General features: G+C 37.5%; 1 protein-coding gene across 1 annotated transcript; it reads right to left on the minus strand.

The window, feature by feature from the left end:
• Window positions 1-220: 220 nt before the first annotated feature.
• Window positions 221-826, minus strand: LOC122040026 (vegetative cell wall protein gp1-like). Its single transcript, XM_042599412.1, has 2 exons — window positions 801-826; window positions 221-725 (listed from the first exon to the last, which is right to left on the minus strand). Exons 1-2 carry the CDS (start codon window positions 824-826, stop codon window positions 221-223), a joined length of 531 nt encoding a protein of 176 aa, XP_042455346.1.
• Between the last annotated feature and the right edge of the window lie 19917 nt (window positions 827-20743).

Raw genomic sequence — 20743 nt, forward strand, 5'->3', positions numbered from 1 at the left:
CTGCTCGCCTATTATCAAACGCTGCGTATCCCACCAGATGTCGGCCTCGTCTCGTAAATGGTAAGCAGCCAGCTCTGCCTTCTCCAACTCGGAGCAAGCCATACAGAAAAAAAGTCCTCTCCATAGTTTCTATCTAAGACTGAGCTACGCTCGGATCAGTCTCCCCGTGGAATAGTGTGAATCGACTTTTCATCGACTCTGCCAAAGCTTGGATTCGGGCTCATGCCGCAATCATATCAGTAGGTTGAGTAGTGATCGCCGCGGAAACTGGCGGAACCACTGGAGCTGGTACCACAAGTGGTACCGTTGGATAGGCCGGGGGAGGTACCCCTGGTACTTCTACATAAGTCGGGGCAAGTACCACTGGTGGCACTGCAGGGTCAATATAGGCAGGAGCGGCTGGAGGTACGATAGGTGATGGTACCAGGTACGCCTTAGGCACTACTGGAGGAGGTGTCGAATACGCCGTAACAGGCACAGGTGGTGGTGGTGCCGGGTACGCAGTAGGTACTGCTGGTGGTACAGTGAATACTGTAGGGGTGGGTAACTCTGGAGAAGGGACCGTCGGAATCCGAGTGCTCGACGCGCCCGCAGTATCTTGAGGAGTCTGTCCCTGACTGACATGCTCTATCCCAACAGACCTCTCTGGAGACTCCGTCGCCAGAGATTCCGACGCTCTCTTGCGTGGTCGTCCTGCACCACGTCTCGACACGAGAACACGTGTACTTCAACTCATATCTGTTAAATTTATTACCCAGGTATTAATACAAGTGCCTAAATTATAAAATGAATCATCATACCTATTTGCCGTCTGGAGATGTTTCATCGTTGCCAAATCCCCAATTATGACATTTCCTTGACGAGGTCAAATAATACCTCAAAATTTTGAAATAAGAAAATCAATGAAAATCTGTATAAATCTAAAAATACCCAGATTCACTCGCAAAACCTGGGCTCTGACACCAAATAAATAGTCACACCCCGGGGGAGTCCCTGTTAGAGGAAATTTCGGCAACATCTACACTGTACGGATGACAATCTGGGACCTAACTACATAGCCCTCAAGGCTCACAATCATTAGCCAACACGGCTATAACATATATCATACTATAATAAAACAATCCACACAGTTAATAATAAATCAGCTGTAACGACCCGGCCCTCTTGGCCCATTTAGCGGCCCATTTGGCGACCTCTCATGTCGTCGACCGTCGATTTGGTCGCAGCGACCCTTGATGTCGTTACTCACTGAGATGATCTTCCATTGGTTTTTGCCTCCCGATTCGAACTCTAAACCTAAGACTTAAGTAGGTTTAGAGTTCAACTCGGGAGGCAAAACCACGCCGTGGGAAGACCTAGTGAGTAACGACACGGCCAAGGGTCGTCGGTCGACGACATGAGAGGTCGCCAAATGGGCCGACGACATAAGGGCCGACGGTCGACGACATGAGAGGTCGCCAAATGGGCCGCCAAATGGGCCAAGAGGGCCGGGTCGTTACATCAGCCTCCGGCTGAATACACAACCACGCAGTTTATAATAATACTTATTCCACTACAAAGAGGAAAAACACAACACAACGGAAAACCTTCGCAGCGGAAAACATGGGGATCATACCCGAAGCACGATAAAAAATTCCATAAGTAAAAGAACTACACATCATAAGTATGTAGACATAACAAAACAAGGAAACAAAGAAAGTCCGAAACTAGAAAGCCATCTCAACACCTAGTGGAGAACTAGCGACTGGAACCTCCTGACAGCTTCAACTTGAAATAGAAAAGATATCAACGGTGTAAGTTCAACACTCAGCGAGTATCAAGCTAACATGCATAGTACAATATATATCCAATAATAATTATGTCATACAATCTCCTGGACAATAGTTGGAAATGCAAAACTGAAAAACTGAAGAAACTATACTCACCTAGGCCTCTTATTCTGACATAAAGGTCGTCAGACCCAACTCATCATGTCTCTTGTATGCATGTCAATCATATGCAACCACAAAAATTCAGCATCCAATATACAACAATCACAAGAAATATATGCAATCCATGCATATGATGCAAAATGTCATGGTCACCCCTGACGCCATTCAGCCATCTCACATACGATGGTGAGACCGAGTGGGTAGGACTATGACAACTGTGCACTCTTCTATCACTACTCCTGAGTGACCGAGTGGACAGGATGCTGTCAGAGTACACCTATCCTCCTACCCCAAGTCATAAGTGGGGGAGCTCAATGCTCTCATCTCCCTGAGACAATCCAGAGGAAGGATCTCTGTCCTGCTACCACGCTGCGTCACCGCTACCCATGAACGCGCCAGTGAAGCCATTGACAGAGTAACCTGCTGCAACACACCCTGTCTGATATACCACTAATCCATGAGTGGTTGTGTATGCAGATCCATGTAACTGAAGTGATGTGCTCAACAATAATGGAGCCGACAATCGCGCAGCATGCAATCATGTAAAATGATGCATGTCACTAAGCATGTAAATCCTAACACCTCCATAAAATATACCAAAAGGTAAAAAAAAAATCCAATAAGGATCTAAGTATCATGAAACTAGATACACATGTCAGATATGTCTAGTAACTAGTCATGTACACAGTAAGACAATGTATGTCACTATTTATATACTCATAAGTACACATGCAAGAACAAAGAATATAAGTCTAAATGCATACAAATAATAACAAACAAAGGCATGCTATAGGTATCAAGTAGTGACATACCAAAATAAAGATAAACATAATTATTACTAGTGGCTATAACCTACTACGAATATCGAAATGACATTATCAAAAGAGATAAGTCAACATATTCGCCTAAAAAATGGAGATCGTATCCGAAATAGATCCCACATCGAGACGTCATCTCGAATCAAAGTCCTGCATATAATATGCACAGTATAGCTAAGTTTCATTATCACCAAAATAGCTAAATAAAATCGTAATCCGCTTAGGAAGCTAGGGTTCAATTCCATTTGATAATCTTATCATTCCTTCATAGTTAATATCCTTAAACTAATCAACTAGAGATGTTAACTAATAAATGGATCTCTAACCCATAATCAAATAGATTAAGTAGCCCTAACCATTTCAAATCCTTCCTAACTTCAATACAAAGTGTAAGCTACAACAAGGATCAGACACTCAACACCTTACCTCAACTTAAAGTCATCACTGTTGACTCACAGACAGGAAAAGGAAGAGCAGCTGCCGGACAATGCTTGCCAGAAGATACGGCTGCCAAAGATTTGTGGCCGACACTGTTAGAGTGTATACTGAAATCCTAAGCTTTTGTAAACATTTATTTCGAATAAAGAATCACATTTGGTCAAATCATCTACATTTGTTGTAGTTGTTCAATTAATTTATATTGTAGATAACATAGTATGTGGTGTCACATACAGAAGATGATGTTATCAATACCTTATAAATTATAAACAGTAGCTCATGACCAAAATGGAAAGGAACAAACCATTGGAAGGTCATAGTGTAATTAGGAATTAGTTTATCTTAACTATATAATTACACTAGTACACTTAGAGTGTATTGAGTAGGACCATTTGAGGTCGTTTCTTTTATACTGACTTTATAAATGAACAAATACCTCAGTTATTATGGAAGTGTGTGCTCTTAATCCTAATATAATAACAAGCACATATATTTGATATTTATTTCTTTAATTTATCAATGGGTGAGATTTAGTTCGATGAATCAATAAGCTCGATAAGTTGGGAAATGATATTACTTATAGTGTGTGTTGTTGATTATAGAAGGAAACTGTGTCCTAGTAATCTAGGTTGATAATGTCCCCAAGATGAGCTCATAAAGATTGTCATGTTAAACCCTGCAGGTGGACTTAGTCCGACATGACGATAAGGTTGAGTGGTACTATTCTTGGATTAAGATATTAATTAAATGAGTTGTCAGTAACTCACTTAATTAGTGGACATTCGACATCTTAAACACAGGGAGACTAATACACTCAAAATAAGAAGGAGCCCAAAAATGTAATTTGGGATTGGTGCGGTAGTTCAATAATAGTTCTCTAGTGGAATGAATTATTATTGATAAAATTAAGTTGTGTGTTCGGGGTGAACACGGGATGCTTAATTTTATCGGGAGACCAAAATCAATTCCTCCTCTCGGTCCCTATCGTAGCCTCTTGTTTATAGAGTACTATACCCACCTATACCCACCTTCATACCCATGAGAAGGGGGCCGGCCAAGCTATCTTGTGGTTCAAGCTAGGGTCGGCCAAGTCTTGGTTCATGGGTGGCCGGCCCTAGCTTGAACCCAAGCTTAGGTGGTCGGTCCCCATTAAATTAAAAAGAATTTTAATTTTAATTTTTATTATGTGGAAGATATAATTTATTACAGAGAATTAAAATTAAAATATCTCTCTTTAAAAGATCTACAAAAGATTAAAAGAAAGAGATTAGATCTCTTTCCTTATTTGTAGATTGGAAAGATATTTTATTTTTTCTCTTTGAAAATTATTCACATGTTGAAAATTAAAATTATAGAAATTTCTTTTTATCAACCATGAAGGGATTTTAAAAGAAAATTTTATTTTTTAAAAATTTCCAAAGACAAATAAGGAAGTTTTAATTGTTTATTAAAATTATCCTATTTGCTCTACATGAGGTGGCCGGCCACATACAAATAATTAGGAAAATTTATTTAATTTTTCTTAATTAATTGTTGTCAAAGAAAGTTAAGGAAATTTTATTATAAATAAATTTCCTTATTTGCCAAAGCCAAGGAATATAAAAGAAGGGGTAGAGGTGCCTTCATGGGTTACAACTTCTATTGTTCTCTTCCTCTTCTCCTTGGTGTTGTGGCCGGCCATCATCATTCTCTCCCTCTCTTCCTCTTGTGGTGGTCGAATCCTTCATCTCCCTTGGAGCTCTTGCGGTGGCCGAATACTACTTGAAAAAGAAGAAGAAGGAGAAGAAGAAGGAGAGAAAGCTTGCATCTCTTGGAGCTTGGTTGGTGTTTTGTTCTTCATCCTTGGTAAAGCTTCCTTGTTGTGGCCGAACCTAGCTAGGAGGAGAAGAAGGTGGTTGGTGGTTTCTCATCTCGGAAGATCGTTGCCCACACAACGTCCGAGGTTAGAAGAGGAATACAGTAGAAGATCAAGAGGTCTTTCTAAAAGGTATAACTAGTAATTTTTCTTTCCGCATCATACTAGTTATTTTTGGAAATAATACCAAATACAAGAGGCTTACGATTCTTGGATTTCGAATATGTTTTTCGATGCTGTGTTTTTTTTTATTTTTTCTTTTCCTTATGATTTGATTGTTCTTTTCGGTTAACCTAAAGTTATTTTAGGAAATTAAATATTAGCTTTCTATAAAAGGTTTTGTCTAGTCGGTGGTGGTTGCTCCCATATCCAAGAAGGTCATGTGCCTCGCCACGTCAGTACTGGGAACCAATTATGGAAATTAATATTTAATGGAATTAATAACTTAAGGTGACTTGGGTCGAACGTGTTAAGTTCCGCAGGAGATCCAAGTCAAAACCTAAAAGAACAAATAGATTAAGTTTTGGATTAAACGTGTTAAGTTCCGCAGGCGATCCAAAATTTAATTTAAAAGAGCACATGGTAGCTAGGAAAAGGTTCAGACCTTTGTACAAAATTTTTGTACAGTGGAACCTCTAGGTTTTCCTAGTAGCAACCAACAGACACTACCTAGATGTCACTGCCAGGAACATTCATCACAATTTAGACAATATCGCATAACGAGCTCGAACCCTAAACTAGCAACTTACCCAATCAGTGGTTCCCCCTCCGGCGGGGGCTAGATCTAAGGGCTGTGGAGATCAACAAAACAAATATCACCGGTAGTAGCTAAATACCAACGCATGGGAGAAGGAAGAAACCGTTGGAAAAGACGCTCACGATCAACTCCAACCAAATTAGGGCTTGGATCCTTCCCTTTGGCCAAAGATCGCCTCGTGTGGAACGATGACTTGGAGAGGAGAGTAACTGGTGGGCTTCCCGTGAGGGGTAGAGGGAACAAGATGCTCGACCAACGCTGGAGTGGGTAGCGCGGGTGTGATCTCGATCGGGCGCTGAGGTAGGTCTCGAAGAAATCGACGTTGATTATGACTTGAGAGGGAGATAGGCTCAGGGTGTTACCACAGAGAGGAAGGTGATGAGGGAGAAAAGGAGAGAGCTTGAGGCTTTGTACGCGTGGGAGGAGAAGAGGAAGAGGTCGGCGTCAGTTGGGGAAGAGGAAGAGTTCGGCGACAGTGGCTCGACATCGTGTGAGGGGAGAGGCGTCGTCGGGTGAGGCTTAGGGCACAGGTAAGAAACGAAAGAAAAGGAAAAGAAAAGACAAGAAAAAAAATAAAGAAATTAAACATTTCTTCGTTCAAAAAGGATAGCTTAAACAGGCTTTCCTCTAGCCCAATAATTGATCCCCTTAACATACATCATACGAGCTCCGAAAAATTTCTAAAAAGTTCCTAAAATTTTCCTTAAGGTTATTCATCCTTTTTCGATATTTTACACAACTATTCCTTTCAAGAAAGTTTACCTGATGTCAAACCAGTTATCTAGATCGTTTGAACTTTTGCTCAATATCCGAAACTTTAGGACTTTCCGTTGGACGTCCGATCCATGACCCGTCTAAACTTCCTCTCGGTGTCTGTGACCTCTAGAAATTTCACCTATTATTCTCGACCCATAGGATTTCTCAGCCGATGTTCTCAACCTTCAAACAGAATTTTTAACTTTAAGCTCCTTAAAAAAAAATAACACTTACTTCTTTTCTTTTTCAAAATTTTAGATTTAAAAATACTTTTGAAAAAAAAAACTTTACTTTTGGAAAAGAACTTAGCTTTTGAAAAAAAATTATTAATTTCCTTTTTCTCTTTAGTTTTTAAAACCTTATCCCCTTTTTTAAAAAAGCCTAACTTGAAAGAGAACTTAGCTTTTGGAAAAGTTTAGGGTGCGTTTGGTACGCGTATTTTTCATTTTCATTTTCTGAAAAACGTACATTTTTTAGAAAACAGAAAATGACTTTTTGTCATTTTATTTTTTTAAAAAACACTAGCTATTTTTTTAGAAAACAAGTACGAAAAATGCAAACCAAATATCATTTTTCAGAAAACGTGCGTTTTTAAGAAAACAGAAAACGACTTTTTGTCATTCTCTGTTTTTCTAGAAAACGCTAGCTATTTTTTTAGAAAACAAGCACGAAAAATGCAAACCAAATACCATTTTTCAGAAAACGTGCGTTTTTCAGAAAATGAAAATGAAAAACGCGCGTACCAAACGCACCCTTCCTTTGTGAAAATAGTTAGATTTCAAAAACTATATTTGAAAAAAGCTTAATCGACTGCGATGAAGATGACTGACCTCTAATCGACTGCTCCTCACAATGCAACCTACACTAAATTGAACAGCTTAGATAAACAGCAAGGACCGATACAGAATTATAGCATCAAGGGCACCAACTCAGGATTCCAGCACAATTGAAAACAACAAACTTGATCAACTTCTTCCGGAATTGATGAACAAAGGTTGAGCTTGCTGCTGGAATTATGATGAAGGACAGTGATGTGCTAGTGCTACCGGAATCAAGAAGAAAGAATAGTGATGTGCTGCCAGAGTCGAATACACACTGAATTCATTTGATATATTCCTGTTTTCGCAGCCGCATACATAGGAGTTGATCTGTGAAGATGATGTAGCTTCTGCCGAAGATAGATGCCCACATCGAGATTGCCAGAGTTATGCTTACCTTTGCAACCACGTCCGTGGGAAGTCCACAACAACACTCACACTCAGTGATGGAAGAAGAAGAACAGGCTCACTGGAGAAGAAGATGAAATGGTCGGCTGTTCCCTCCTCTGTTAGAAACTCCTTGCGTTCGCTACCACGTCGGCAGGGAGTTCGCCTGAGGTACGGACGGAAGGAAGAAAAGACCTCGCCGGAGAAGATGAAGCACCAACAACCAGTCGGAGAAGAAGATAAACAACGACGACGCCTTCCTCTGCTGAGATGATCTGCCTTCGCAACCTCGTTCGCGGGAAGAATCTCCTGTGAGGAAGGGATGGAGAAGGGATGCCTTGCTGGAGCAGAACCACTCCGGCAAGGAAGCCCTAATTTGGTGCCGCTGGAGTTTGTCAAGAATCGGGAGTGAAGGGACTCACCACCGCCGGAGCAGATCCACTCCGCCAGTAGAGAACCCTAATACGAGATCATCTCCGCTCGTAGGGGCCGTCGGAGTTGCTGCCGTCGCCGGATGGAAGAAATCGCGGAAGAGGGAGAGGGGCGTCGGGGATTTACGGAGAAGAAGACACGAACAGGAGAAAAGAAAAGAAACCCGAGCCCTCTCTGCACTGTGCCGGTTTTGCCCCTTTTAAGCTGCCACTTGAATCGGGGTCAATTGAACCAGATCGCCCTTTAAAATCTCCATTGAACCGATTTAAATCTTGAACTCAACTAAATTAAGATTTAGGTTTTCTTCTCAGAATTTTGAAATTGGTTGATGAGGCTTTAAATTTAGACTCTTCTTCTTTATTAATCTAACAATTAAATCAAATAATGATTTTATTAAATCAGTATTTCTCCTCCCAATTATTCTCTCCCTCAATTTTTATAAAACACCATATAATCAAATAATATCCTAAAAATACTCATAAAATATATAAGAATTAAAATAGAGACTAACAAAGATCTAAACTTATGAAAATACACTAAAAGTATATAATTGGATACATAAAAGGATAGAAAACATCGATAAATCATATTAAAATAATATGTCCAAATATTAGTTATCAAATCTCCCACATTTATTTTTACTTGTCTTGAGCAAGTGAACAAAATATGAAAATAACTAAAGATGCATTCTCATATTATTCTCAATTATACTTAGAAAATAATGAAAGAAAGTTACCTAGGATTGTCTAATTCAAATGACCAAAGTATTTATAGATTCAATTCATACTTTGATTAGTAAACATGATAATTTCAATCCATACTAGATAAACCGAGAATGATAACAAAATTAACCTCAGAGGGAAAGTGATGGTGACTCTCCTCTTATATTCATGCAATAGTAGAACTCACTCAAGTTACTCATGATTTATTCACTACTATATACTTGCTTTTCTTCTAATCTTCACCACTATCACATATACAAGAATGCACCATAAAATAATGAAGACATTATTTGAAATGTAAGGGAAACATAAATAAAAACAAATGATAGTGTGTAAGAAGAAATAAGGAAAATAAAGTAAAATAATGGTGGAAGATATGGACATGATGGAATCCTATATAGATTAGTACAAGAAAATAATGACAAAAAAGTATACATCTAAACTTCCAAGCTAGCTTTTCACAATTTAATAAAAATGTAAACAACTTCTACTATAGCTTTTCACAATAAAAATCCACTCATGAAATATAATAAAATCTACATATTACTATAATAAATATTGTCACTCTCAAAAAAATCTATCACAAATGAATAATATATGCACGACATGTCAAAAATAAATTTTCACCTTTTTTCCCTTTTCTTTCTTATGTTTTATTCTAATTTTTGTCCTTTTTCTCATTTATGTTTTTTTTCATTTTTTTTTCTTTTTTTTCATTCATTTTTTTCTTTAAACATGTCTTGCACTTCCCTACACATCAATAATAGCTCCACTAAAATGATACAGAGCATGATTTACTTATAGTGATCAAACATAGTTCACCTATACTTTTCCTAAATTCTTCTAAGTTATTCCTCTCCTCTACACTTAAACTTTTATCCATCTTGAGCAAAACATTCATCAAGTAATATCCAAAATATCCAGATCCAAAAGAGTAAATAAGTGAAATAAATGGGAGAGGGAAAAATTGACATAACCAAGGATAAAGGAATTATTCAAGCAACAAGTGATAGCACTAGGAATAAATAAAAGTAAGTGAAATAGCCTTCATAAAAATCATGCAAACTTATGATAATGCGATCTTGAAAGAATTAAAGTAAGTTCTAGAGTAACATGAACCATAAGTGCATCACACATAAATAAGAATAATAGGCTTAAGAATATCCTCATTAGGTATATCAAAATTATCATCTTAATCTACTAACATAGAATCTATCACCAAGTTGTAACCACATATAGTCTAAGAATTCAATCATGACAAAAATCTCCAAACTGGACAATTAAATTTAACTAACTTTCAAAATTTCTAAAATGATAACAAGAATGCATAGGGAATTTATTATGAAAATCGACAAGATAAACTAAAAATGAACTACTACGCAAAAGCAAACCAAGCAAAGAAATATATACAAGTAGAAAGAAAAAGAAAAAATGAGATAGAACGGACTCCCCTGAAGTTCTGGTGGTCGGAGTCAATTCAGTTCTCTAAGTCATGCTGGAAGTGGAATGATTGTAAATGAAGTGAGGTATGCTCCCTTTACCATCGTCTCCTTAAAAATTTTCTTCGGTGGTCGAAGACGATTCAGTTGGAATGTCCACTCCAAAAGCTTCATTATTGCATAAAGTGCTAGGGCTTTCTTCAATTGGTAGAATGCATCCTTACATAATTGATTGCAAATGAAAGACCTGTAGAAATCCTGTGCATTACAAAGAGGATGTTATGTGAGATGGACCGAAAATAATATTGATATCAATAGAGCATGAATTAAGAGATATGTCACATCCAATAAAATCAAAATGAATTACCTCCATAGAATTTTCTAAAGATTCTAGAGAAATATTGACCTTACCATACTAAAAGGTACTTGGAGGGTCTAAAACAGTGAGTGTGACATCATCTTGGTCAAGTAAAGGATCTGGCTCTGGTAGTCGTACAATCAAAGGAAATGATTCTTGAGTCATCCATACACTTCTATCGCTAATAAGTAGAACTACAAACTCAACTAGCTCAGATGGTAGTGTAATCAAAGGAAACGATTCTTGGGGCTTTGTCTCCACAATACTAGTCCATACATTTCCATCCTTATTAATACCACCTGCAACATCAAGAATATGTGGAATAGCAATATCATAAATAAAAATATTATCAGGATCAACTACAACTTCATGGTATAAGAAACTAGAAGAGTCTATAGAGTAGTTGAAACAAAGTCAAAAATATCACAAACTCTACAATCCATCTCCATAAAAATTAATGTTGTAGGTTAATCCAATTGCAACTGTAACTGTGTTGATGAATGTGTTCTTTCCTGGAACTATATTTCTTGATGTTGCTTGTGTCACGCCCCAAAGGAGTCCCTGTCCGAATAAATTTCGACAGCATCTCCCCTATACGGGTGACAATCTGAAGCATTACTACATACAAAATATACATCAGCCACATACGGCTGGAATATATATGTACAAAATACAAACAACATAACACACAGTTTAATATACTCAGCCTGCCGGGCTGGACATAAATGAATAAACATAAAACATAATACAACAGCCCACACGGCTGGATATGAGCACACAGCAGCGGAAGACATAAAACGATACGAGCGTAAAAACCAACAACGACACTAACAAAAATACCTGTCATCACAGACTTGACCCAGAACACAAACCAATTCATACAATACTAAAATCGCTGTATACTAAAAAATACAAGTAAAGCAGAAATAAAACCGATATAATGCAGGACCCAGGACTGGCAGCCGGCATCTCTCCAAGCATCCACAACTCATCTACTTGCTACCTGGCGAAAGAAAACCATTTTTGTGGGGTGGTGAGTATTGGAACTCAGCGGGTATAGAAAAGTTAGTGCATGAACATAATCAACCAATAGAGAATACCCAAAAGGAATACAGTCTCATAAGAGAATAGCAGATACAAAAAAATAAAACCATGATAAAGGTTCATACCTAGAACCATATCCTAGGCTAGATATAGAAAGTCAGAAATGGTACTAATCTGCTACAGTACTGCTCATAACTACAGAGGTAACGTGTAAGGTATATAAACATTTCCAATTAATAAACCAAGGTTTAACCACCTACAACGTGAGCATATCTCAACATAAGACAACATATCAGCATAAGTGAACAACAGCAAGAAGCAACGGCAGCATAAATATACCACAGCAGCATAAGTAAGCAATAACAACATAAGTAAACAGCAGCAGCCAAAACAGATATAATAACAGCGTATGCACGGATGGTCACCCCGCCCACCTCTCTGCACCATGACCCTTGTATGGTTGAGAGGCCGGATCAATGACAACTGTACCACCCAAAGGCCGCCACTCCCACGAGTGACCGGATGGACAGGTGCTGAGTAGCTAACTAGCTACACAGCGAAGGGGGTCCCTGCTGCTCGTACTCCATCTACCACTCACACGAGTGGCCGAGTGCGGCACGACAGGATAAGCGACATCAACTCCAGCTACCACTCTCTCGAGTGGCCGAGGATGCGGCATGCATGCAATGACATGATGCGAACAATGCAACAGTCATCATATATATATAAGCAGAAACGGGTATGCTACATGAAACCAACATGCTCAATATTGTATATACATAAGCAACAGTCAAAGCATACAAACATGGTATCTAGTATCTGCTACCGCTCATGGGTAACAAAAGAGACTGTATAGATATGGAAAAGAATTTCTCAAAGATTGCGTGGAAGTATCAAGCGCAGGAAAGTAAGAGTGGAGTCAAGGTAAACAGTCCTTATCCAAAATAATTCATGCACTAAGATCAAAGTACTAAAAGAAAACAAAGCAAGAAGTACCTGCCTCTCGACGTAGAATATCCTTTGATGTCTCCAAATCAAAGAGCGCGTCTCTAGCTCCAATCTACATGTAAGGTGTATCAAAAATCAACTTATGAACCAACTTATTTATTAATTCCCTTGTTAATATATTAATCTCTCCGTTAATTGAATTATAACTTAATCAAGTGCCCCCATCAGTTACTCATCTAATTACTTATTAATCATCTAATGCATCTATTAATCTCAATTAATCAACTTTAACCATTGATTTAATTTACTTAAATCTATAATCAAGATTATTAATCGATTTAGTGATTAGTTAATCCAAATCTAATTAACATAATTAATCATCAATTATCGAATAATCTAGGTTAGTCAAAAACCAAAAATTTCGTTTAATTAACCGTTACCCAAAACACGCTTTGGCTTCTTCTCCTTCTTCGACATTTTCTTCCCCAACAGCGTGGCAGCCACCGGCAGTCGGCTAGGATTTAGATCCGGTCGTGCCGAGAAGATGACGACGACTAGAGATGGTAAGGTGGCGCTGGAGGTGACGCTCTGCGGCGGCGGCCCTGGATCGGCTGCATTCGGAACGCGGCACTGCCGCACAAGTAAGAGGCACGACATCAGCTCATATCGCACGGTGAACTGCCCCATCGAAGAGGGAAGGAGGGAGCCGGCCAGCCGCCAGGCGCCGAAGATGAGGTTTCGGCCTGCCTGCGCATGACGGCTGCAGTGCATCGCCAGCGGCGGCGTCGGTCATCCCCGCGGTGGAATAGCGCCGTCATGCGCCTGGTGAAGGAGAGACGCGAAGGTCCTCGTCGGTTGAACTCCTACAGGATGAACCTGTCCCCCCGTCGGAGTCGGCCTCGACCATCATCTGGCGAAGCTCCTCATCGGAGGCGGGTGGCAGAAGCTCGTGAGTAGCGCGGCAAGCTCCTCAGACGAATTTTGTCGTCGTGCTCGAGGTTACCGGAAGTAGAGGAGGAGGAGGAGGAAGAGGAGGAAGAGGTGGAGGGGCGGCATCGGCCGTCCGCGAGCAGTGGCGTCGCCGATTGGGAGCACAGCGACGTCGCATCGCGGCGATCACGAGGAAGAAAACGCAAGCTTCACCTCACGAACTTAGATTTTTAATAATAAAAACCTAACTTTATCTCAATCAACTCCTCTTTTAAATAGGGTATTTTAAAACAGACTTTAAATCCCACCCGTTGATCCCTATAAAATCTAAAACGTCTCATTTAAAATCTACAAAAATTTTATAAATTTTCTAAAATTCACACAAACTTATTTTCGGATAAATTATCTGACTAATATATTTATTTTCCTTATAATAATTCAATATTGTCAAATTCCAAACATTTGCATCTTTATTTATATTCTTGGTATATTACATAATTGTTACAACTGCTCCTCAAGATCCTGCTCGGACTGATGGTACTGAAAATAAGGTTGATAATACTTGGGTCACTCAGAAGTCCCTTGTTGTGTGTTCTCATACTTGAATCCTACAAATGAATTATATATGTCCTACTGATGAATCTAATTGTAATAAGGATCAGGTTGATGATACTGGATCCGGGTTGGAAAGACATTGGCAAAGTAATGAACATCTTTGGCAATCATCGGTCTAGTCCCAAACTATTGATAATTTGCAGTCATAATCTTGATAAGTTCAAAGGCCTAAGTCGGTGTCTTGTTAACTAGAGCCTCTCCACTACCTGCATCAACCATCCTCCTGTCCATGGGACACAATCTCTCATGGAAGTACATAATCAGTAGCTGATCGCTGATATGATGATGAGGGAAACTAGCAACAAGTCCTTTAAACCTATCTCAATATTCTTGTAACGGTTATCCTGTGAATTGTTAGAGTCTACAAATAATCCTCTGAATAGATACAATCCTAGAAGCAGGAAAGAACCTCACCAAAATAAATTTCTTCATCTTAAATCAATTGGTAATAGAATTAGATGGAAGATAGTACAACCAATCTTTTGCTGAATCTCCTAATGAGAATGAAAATGCTCGAAGGTTAACATCTTCTTCTGATATGCCATGTGAGTTCAATGTAGAGCACACCATATGAAATTCCTGTAGATGTCTATTGGAATCTTTACCAGAAAGTCCATAAAACTTTGGTAATAGATGTACGATTTGCCATAACTCAAAGTCTGTGTCCAGATCAGAGTATCGAATGCAGAATGAATCATCTGACAAATCTTATGCCCAAATCTCTCTAAGAGTCTTTTTAGTGTTATTCTCCATGTTACTTATCAAATATGAGATCCTGAACATACTGATAACACAAAGATTTCCTAGTCTTACCAGAAACACTTATGTAAATAAAATCAAAAGACACAGGAAATATACAAGACAGAATACGTGCATACAAGAGATGAATAATTAAGCCCTAATAACATTTTTAAATTTTTACAGCCACCAAAGAAATAGAAATAAGAGAGAATAAATTGAAAAAATTAAAATGAAAAATATTGAAAAACTGAAAAGGTAGTCTAAATGATGAAATTGACCAAAATAGGTCTTTATTTATGGTGTAGCTTTGAGTATTACTCCTCTTGTTCCTTTCCTTCAACCTGCAAAGTTCAAGAGCAAAAAGGGAGATACTAACAATTACATCGAAAGAAAAAATGAAATATCAAAGCAGAAAAGTAATAACAAGATAAAGATAAAACTTATGTACAGTTTATAAAAACAAACACCACTAGTTCCCCGACAATAACTCCAAAATTTGATTAGGACGCAACTATCACTTGCGCAAATCAAATTAATTAATTTCTACTTAATCGAACCCCTTAACCTATACTAAGATAGTATAGTAGAAGATCGGGTCGTCTCTCTCGTGGAACTAATGACAGGACGCTTGTTTTTAGACAAAATCAACCCAAATGGGGGTTTTGTTTTAGGGTTTGTTCTCTAAACCTAATACAATAAATAAAATCCTAACTAACCAACAATGATGAACTCATAGTGCAGTATCACTCTACATTATGAATAACACTATAAACAGAAATAACATGCGAGAAATGAAACTAAAATTCTATCTAACTATCGAAGACGAACTTGCATCGCATTATCACCCTAAAACACAAGCATATCTATCAATAGGCATAATATAAAAACATGAATGAACTAAATAATCTAACAGCAATAGAAAAAAACTAATTTACATAAATGATAAATTTGTATCACATTGTTACCCTATGATACAAGATCAACAATTATGCATGAAAGAAACTAAACAAAAATACGATCTAACATGCATATAACACAACCATAAAATCAAACATGAAACTAACAACTAAACATGAAACGATCAAATAAGAAAGTAAACTAAACTATCCAAACCATTCTTCCATGATCAACTCCAATTCGACTTCCCTCCGCCATCACACGGAGGACCCAGAGTTAGAACCACCAGCCCCGGTGGATAGCAATGAAGATGACTGACCTCTGATCGACTGCTCCTCACAACGCAACCCACTATACAACAATCTGTCTGGTTGAAAAGATTCCTGAAGCATTTGAAGATTGTTGAGGGTAGTGGGAGTCTTGTTACAATGTATTATGACAGTCAAGTTGAGGATCCTAAATATCACAACAAATTCAAACATATATAATTAAGTATAATTTTGAAAGGAATATTATGGATAAGAAAATGATAATTCTTGAGTATATCCCTACATGTATTATACTTACAGATCCTTTTACTAAGTCATTGACTAAAGAGTCATTTCAAAGATATGGGAAGTCTTTGTGACTTCGTAAAATGTAACACGTTATAAAATATTATGATCTATTCAGTATATATGTTGTTACATTTTAGATTAAAATCTCAATGAGCATGTTGCCAAGTTAAGATTAATCCATTCACATGGACTTTTATCTCTATTTGTTAAGTATAAATAGAGTTAAAATCATTACTTATGGGAAAACTTATATAGCTGTGAATAGAGACATACCTATAAGTTAAGGTCGCCTTGATAATTATGTTAAGATCAGATCATTTATGTAATGATCGGAGTAAATGTACCCACCATTTACTGAATCTCCTTAAGGCCAGATTAGAATTCATATGTTGAATTCAGGATTAGACATTAGGTATGTCTAGATTGAAATCTGTATGATGTTAAAATTTGAGAAAAATATGCACTCTTTTTAGTAAAGAGAATAACATCGTAGCATGTGATTCATACTACATGTGATATGGTGACAAGAAGGGTAATAGAATAATGGATCCCTATTTTTCTACTATGTGAGACTCTTGAGATTATAAGTTAATCTCAAATTTACCTTAAGTGACTATTTGCCTGTCTACTTGAATTTATAATCAGTGTCTGTTACTTTAGCATGTTTCCTATTAGCTACGGATGATTCCGTCTATGGAGCATAATTAGGAAAGTGATTGATTAGAATGAATAGATTCTAGTTAAAAAGAAAAATTAAATAGATTTATATCTTTTGATATTATTCATTAGTCGACCCATTTTTCTTATGTATAGAAATGATTGTGAATATTGAATATGAAACACGCTCTTGACATAATAGTCATTATGAGGGATTAGAGATGTTAATATTGATGTAAATGAAGATTATTTAATTTGGATAAATATCAATACATGGATATCTCCAAGATAATTGTTGTGTGTCATTGGGAGATTAGATGTTTCCTGGATAATGGATATGTACCGCTAGGAGAGAGGCTATGTGTCATTATGAGAATGTCTTTGATTCGTTTTATAGAGAAGCTATATAAGGTGTAACAATCTTCTTAGGAATAATTGCTCAGTGTGCTTGTTGTCGCACGAACTATTTTCCCTAAAGTATGGATTGAATATTCTTATTTGGTCTTTGTGACTAGCTAGTTCTTATTTGGTCTTTATGACTAACTAGTGTTTTGTTTTGGTCTTTGTGAATTGATTATAATATAGTTTATGTGATTTACATGGTCTTTGTGACTAGATGATCTTTATGAATTAACTTGTATGAGTGAGAGATGTTAGAGTTAAGAAGATGAAAGGGCACCCCTTCCCTTTCATATTCTAGTCCATTATTAATTCCTCTATTAATAGAGGGAGAGGAAGAGTTATCTTCCTCTAATATATATGTGTCCAAGCCAAAGAAGAAAAGGGGAGTTTGCTAGAGCTTGCTATGTGCGAGGTTTGTGCAAAGTGGGGTTCGTCCCATATGTGAAAGGTCTCTGTGCAAGGTTCGTCAATGTGCACAAGATTGTAAGAGGGAGTGAGCAAGTAATCGGCAAGGAGAACATCCAATAGAGAAGGATTTGACTTATGAAATTTTGAAGAGCTTTTCAATTCATTCATGATCGTTTTTCTAACGACAAGTTATTCTTCGATATCTTCTCCGATCTTCTTCTTTGAGCATCACTGTGAGTTTTTTTTATTTGATACGAAAAGCGAAAATCAAGATCTAGTACGAGAGATCACTATGGATTTTATCATTTTTATATTTATATATTTTTTATTCTTTATAACTATCAACAAAGTTTTCACTAGAATCAATCAAATGGCATCCAAGTGCACTCGGAATGTGTACAACACTTTTGCCTAATTCAATTCTTCGTTTAATTCAATTCAAAAAGTCCACAGTTTGGAATGGAAACTATGAACTCCATTCAACACGGAACAATATAATTGACCACTTACCTCTCCCTATTCCACCAGCTCAAAAGTGATCTATCAACACACGATCGAGCCTTGACTAAAAAGTAATGTCTAAATAAACATCAGCAAATCATCAAAGAGCCAAAGCCATCTTAGAAAAGATAAGGCGAGGGCTTCACTCCACATCTCCGGCGATAATCTACTTTACGTTTGAGTTGCTTTCATTGCAATTGATAATTAATGTGTGATATCATAGCCACAAAATGGTTGATGGATATCCTTCATTTGGGAAAAAAAATCCTGTAAATATATCATAGTCGGGGTTAATTTAAACCACGGATACTTGAGTGACAATCAGAATATCCTACCGTCGTATCATAGAACTATTGTCATTGTTATTATGATCCTAATAGCTATTGTGTGATCCAAATAATTCAGGCCCCCTTCACCAGACAAAAAAAAATCTTATTCGATAAATGAACTATTGTCTCGTATATATAATTATTAATAACTTACTATTTTGAACATATATGAGAGCATGGGGTATTCCTAGCTACATCATATCATACTACCACATTGGATGTCAAACTAACTATTTTTCTTTAAAGAAAGTAATTTCCTCAATACTTTATTTGTTATATATATATATATATATGTGTGTATATATTTTATATTTTGTTTCATGTGAAGATAAAAAGTGCAAAATGTTTTGGATAACAAGTCAGGGAGTTGTAAAAACAAATGTTTTCATTAATTCTTGCTAAAATTAATTATTCTATCTACAGATGCACTTCTAATGGTTCACTTGCATGAGATTGGCTAGAAATAAACAATTTAATTTCTTCGATAATGATTGTGCTAAAGAAAGGGCTCATTTTTTTTAGGACCTTGATCTTTAATTTACATAATTAATTTTATTACGAAACACTAGTCCATTCAAAATAGGCGACCAAGTGGGAAATGAAGACATACGAGTACTTCTTTTGACCCAAAAAGTCTACGGGCGGGCCATCATTAAATAAATCTCTATAAAATGGTAATTAGAAAAGTCTAATGGCGGGCCATCACTAAATAAGTCTATATAAAGAGGTAAGAATCTTTATAAAAAAACAGCCAACTTCATTGAAGTGAATACCGTAGCTAAGGTAAGGAGATTGTGAATCATGGTTTTGGAGTATCATCGTCATCTACTTCTTCGCTCTAGTACTCCGCCAATGATAATGATCTCCTTTGTTTTTTCACTTTTGTTGCTTTCGTCACAATTGCTGTTGATGTGTGATGCGAGAGTAACAAAGTGGTCGATGGATTCAAGCTTGTGGTTGGCATTACTTCCGCAGGGTCCTCTTTTACCATCTGGTCCCAGTGGTTGTGGCAGATCCAGCGGTAAAGGTTTAATTTGTGGTGGCGGCGGGCCAAGTCCAACAATTCCTAGACCTCCTCCTGCGCCCAAGCCTCCAAATTGAAATATTAACTATTGTCTCCTATGAATAATTAGTAATAGCTTATCATAATTTGTCTTCTTAATTATAACAGATATGGAAGCACTTGTTTTGGCAAAGTTGAATTTGGAATATAACATGTTGATATTAAGATATCAAGATAGATACTCGTCAATTTGCTTTACGATGCCTAGTTATGGTTTGCATGATTTATGCCTTAAATGTGAGCATGACTTGTGGAGAGCCTTCTCCGTAAGTTATCTTATTGAGAATGATTGTATTATTGAATATATGCGTATGGAGAAGGAGCGAAAGATATATGAATCTTCATTATGAATGAGATTTTAGTTTCACATTAGTAGTTCTAAGATACATTGGTTGATTTATATTAGTTCACAGGTATTGATGATTTGAACAAATACATGGTGAGAGGTTCTCTCTCACACGTGGGCACATAGGGGAGGTGCAAATCCAGGGTCTGGATTGCACTGAATCATATTGATTTGTGTGCGAGTGCGCCGAATGACAGACCAATTGGGGCAAAATTTGTCCAAGTGGAACAACCAACATTTTACCACATAAACTTTTTTTTTGTTTATTTAAGGGTGTAACAGATGCATTTAATTAAAAATTAATGTAGCTGAGTGAAACGTTGGTGTGTTTCATAGCTAACAAATATTGATCATTAAATGATCATTAACGCTGCTCATTGGTTTGAACTCTTATATAAGGAGATTGCGTCCACAAGTAGAAAGGTTATACGCTCAAAAAGTTGAAGCTCTCCACCTACGTTCTCCTTCTCTGTCGTGCATCTCTTACTTGGCGGAGTACCCGTGATAGCAGTCGGGTACCTCTTAGTTCGCCATGGCCATCAGTGCTTGGTGGGAATCACAGTTCACCGTTGTATTCTGAGAAACAAACGACCC

The sequence above is a fragment of the Zingiber officinale genome, chromosome 1B (genome assembly GCF_018446385.1).
Source record: "Zingiber officinale cultivar Zhangliang chromosome 1B, Zo_v1.1, whole genome shotgun sequence".
NCBI lineage: Eukaryota > Viridiplantae > Streptophyta > Magnoliopsida > Zingiberales > Zingiberaceae > Zingiber > Zingiber officinale.

What these genes read in the sequence shown, in the direction of transcription:
- LOC122040026 (XM_042599412.1), bottom strand. Translation starts at nt 826, where the DNA reads ATGAAACATCTCCAGACGGCAAATAG. An exon ending in CATCTCCAGACGGCAAATAG is followed by an intron (nt 726 to 800) that starts GTATGATGATTC and finishes TATGAGTTGAAG; the next exon opens with TACACGTGTTCTCGTGTCGA.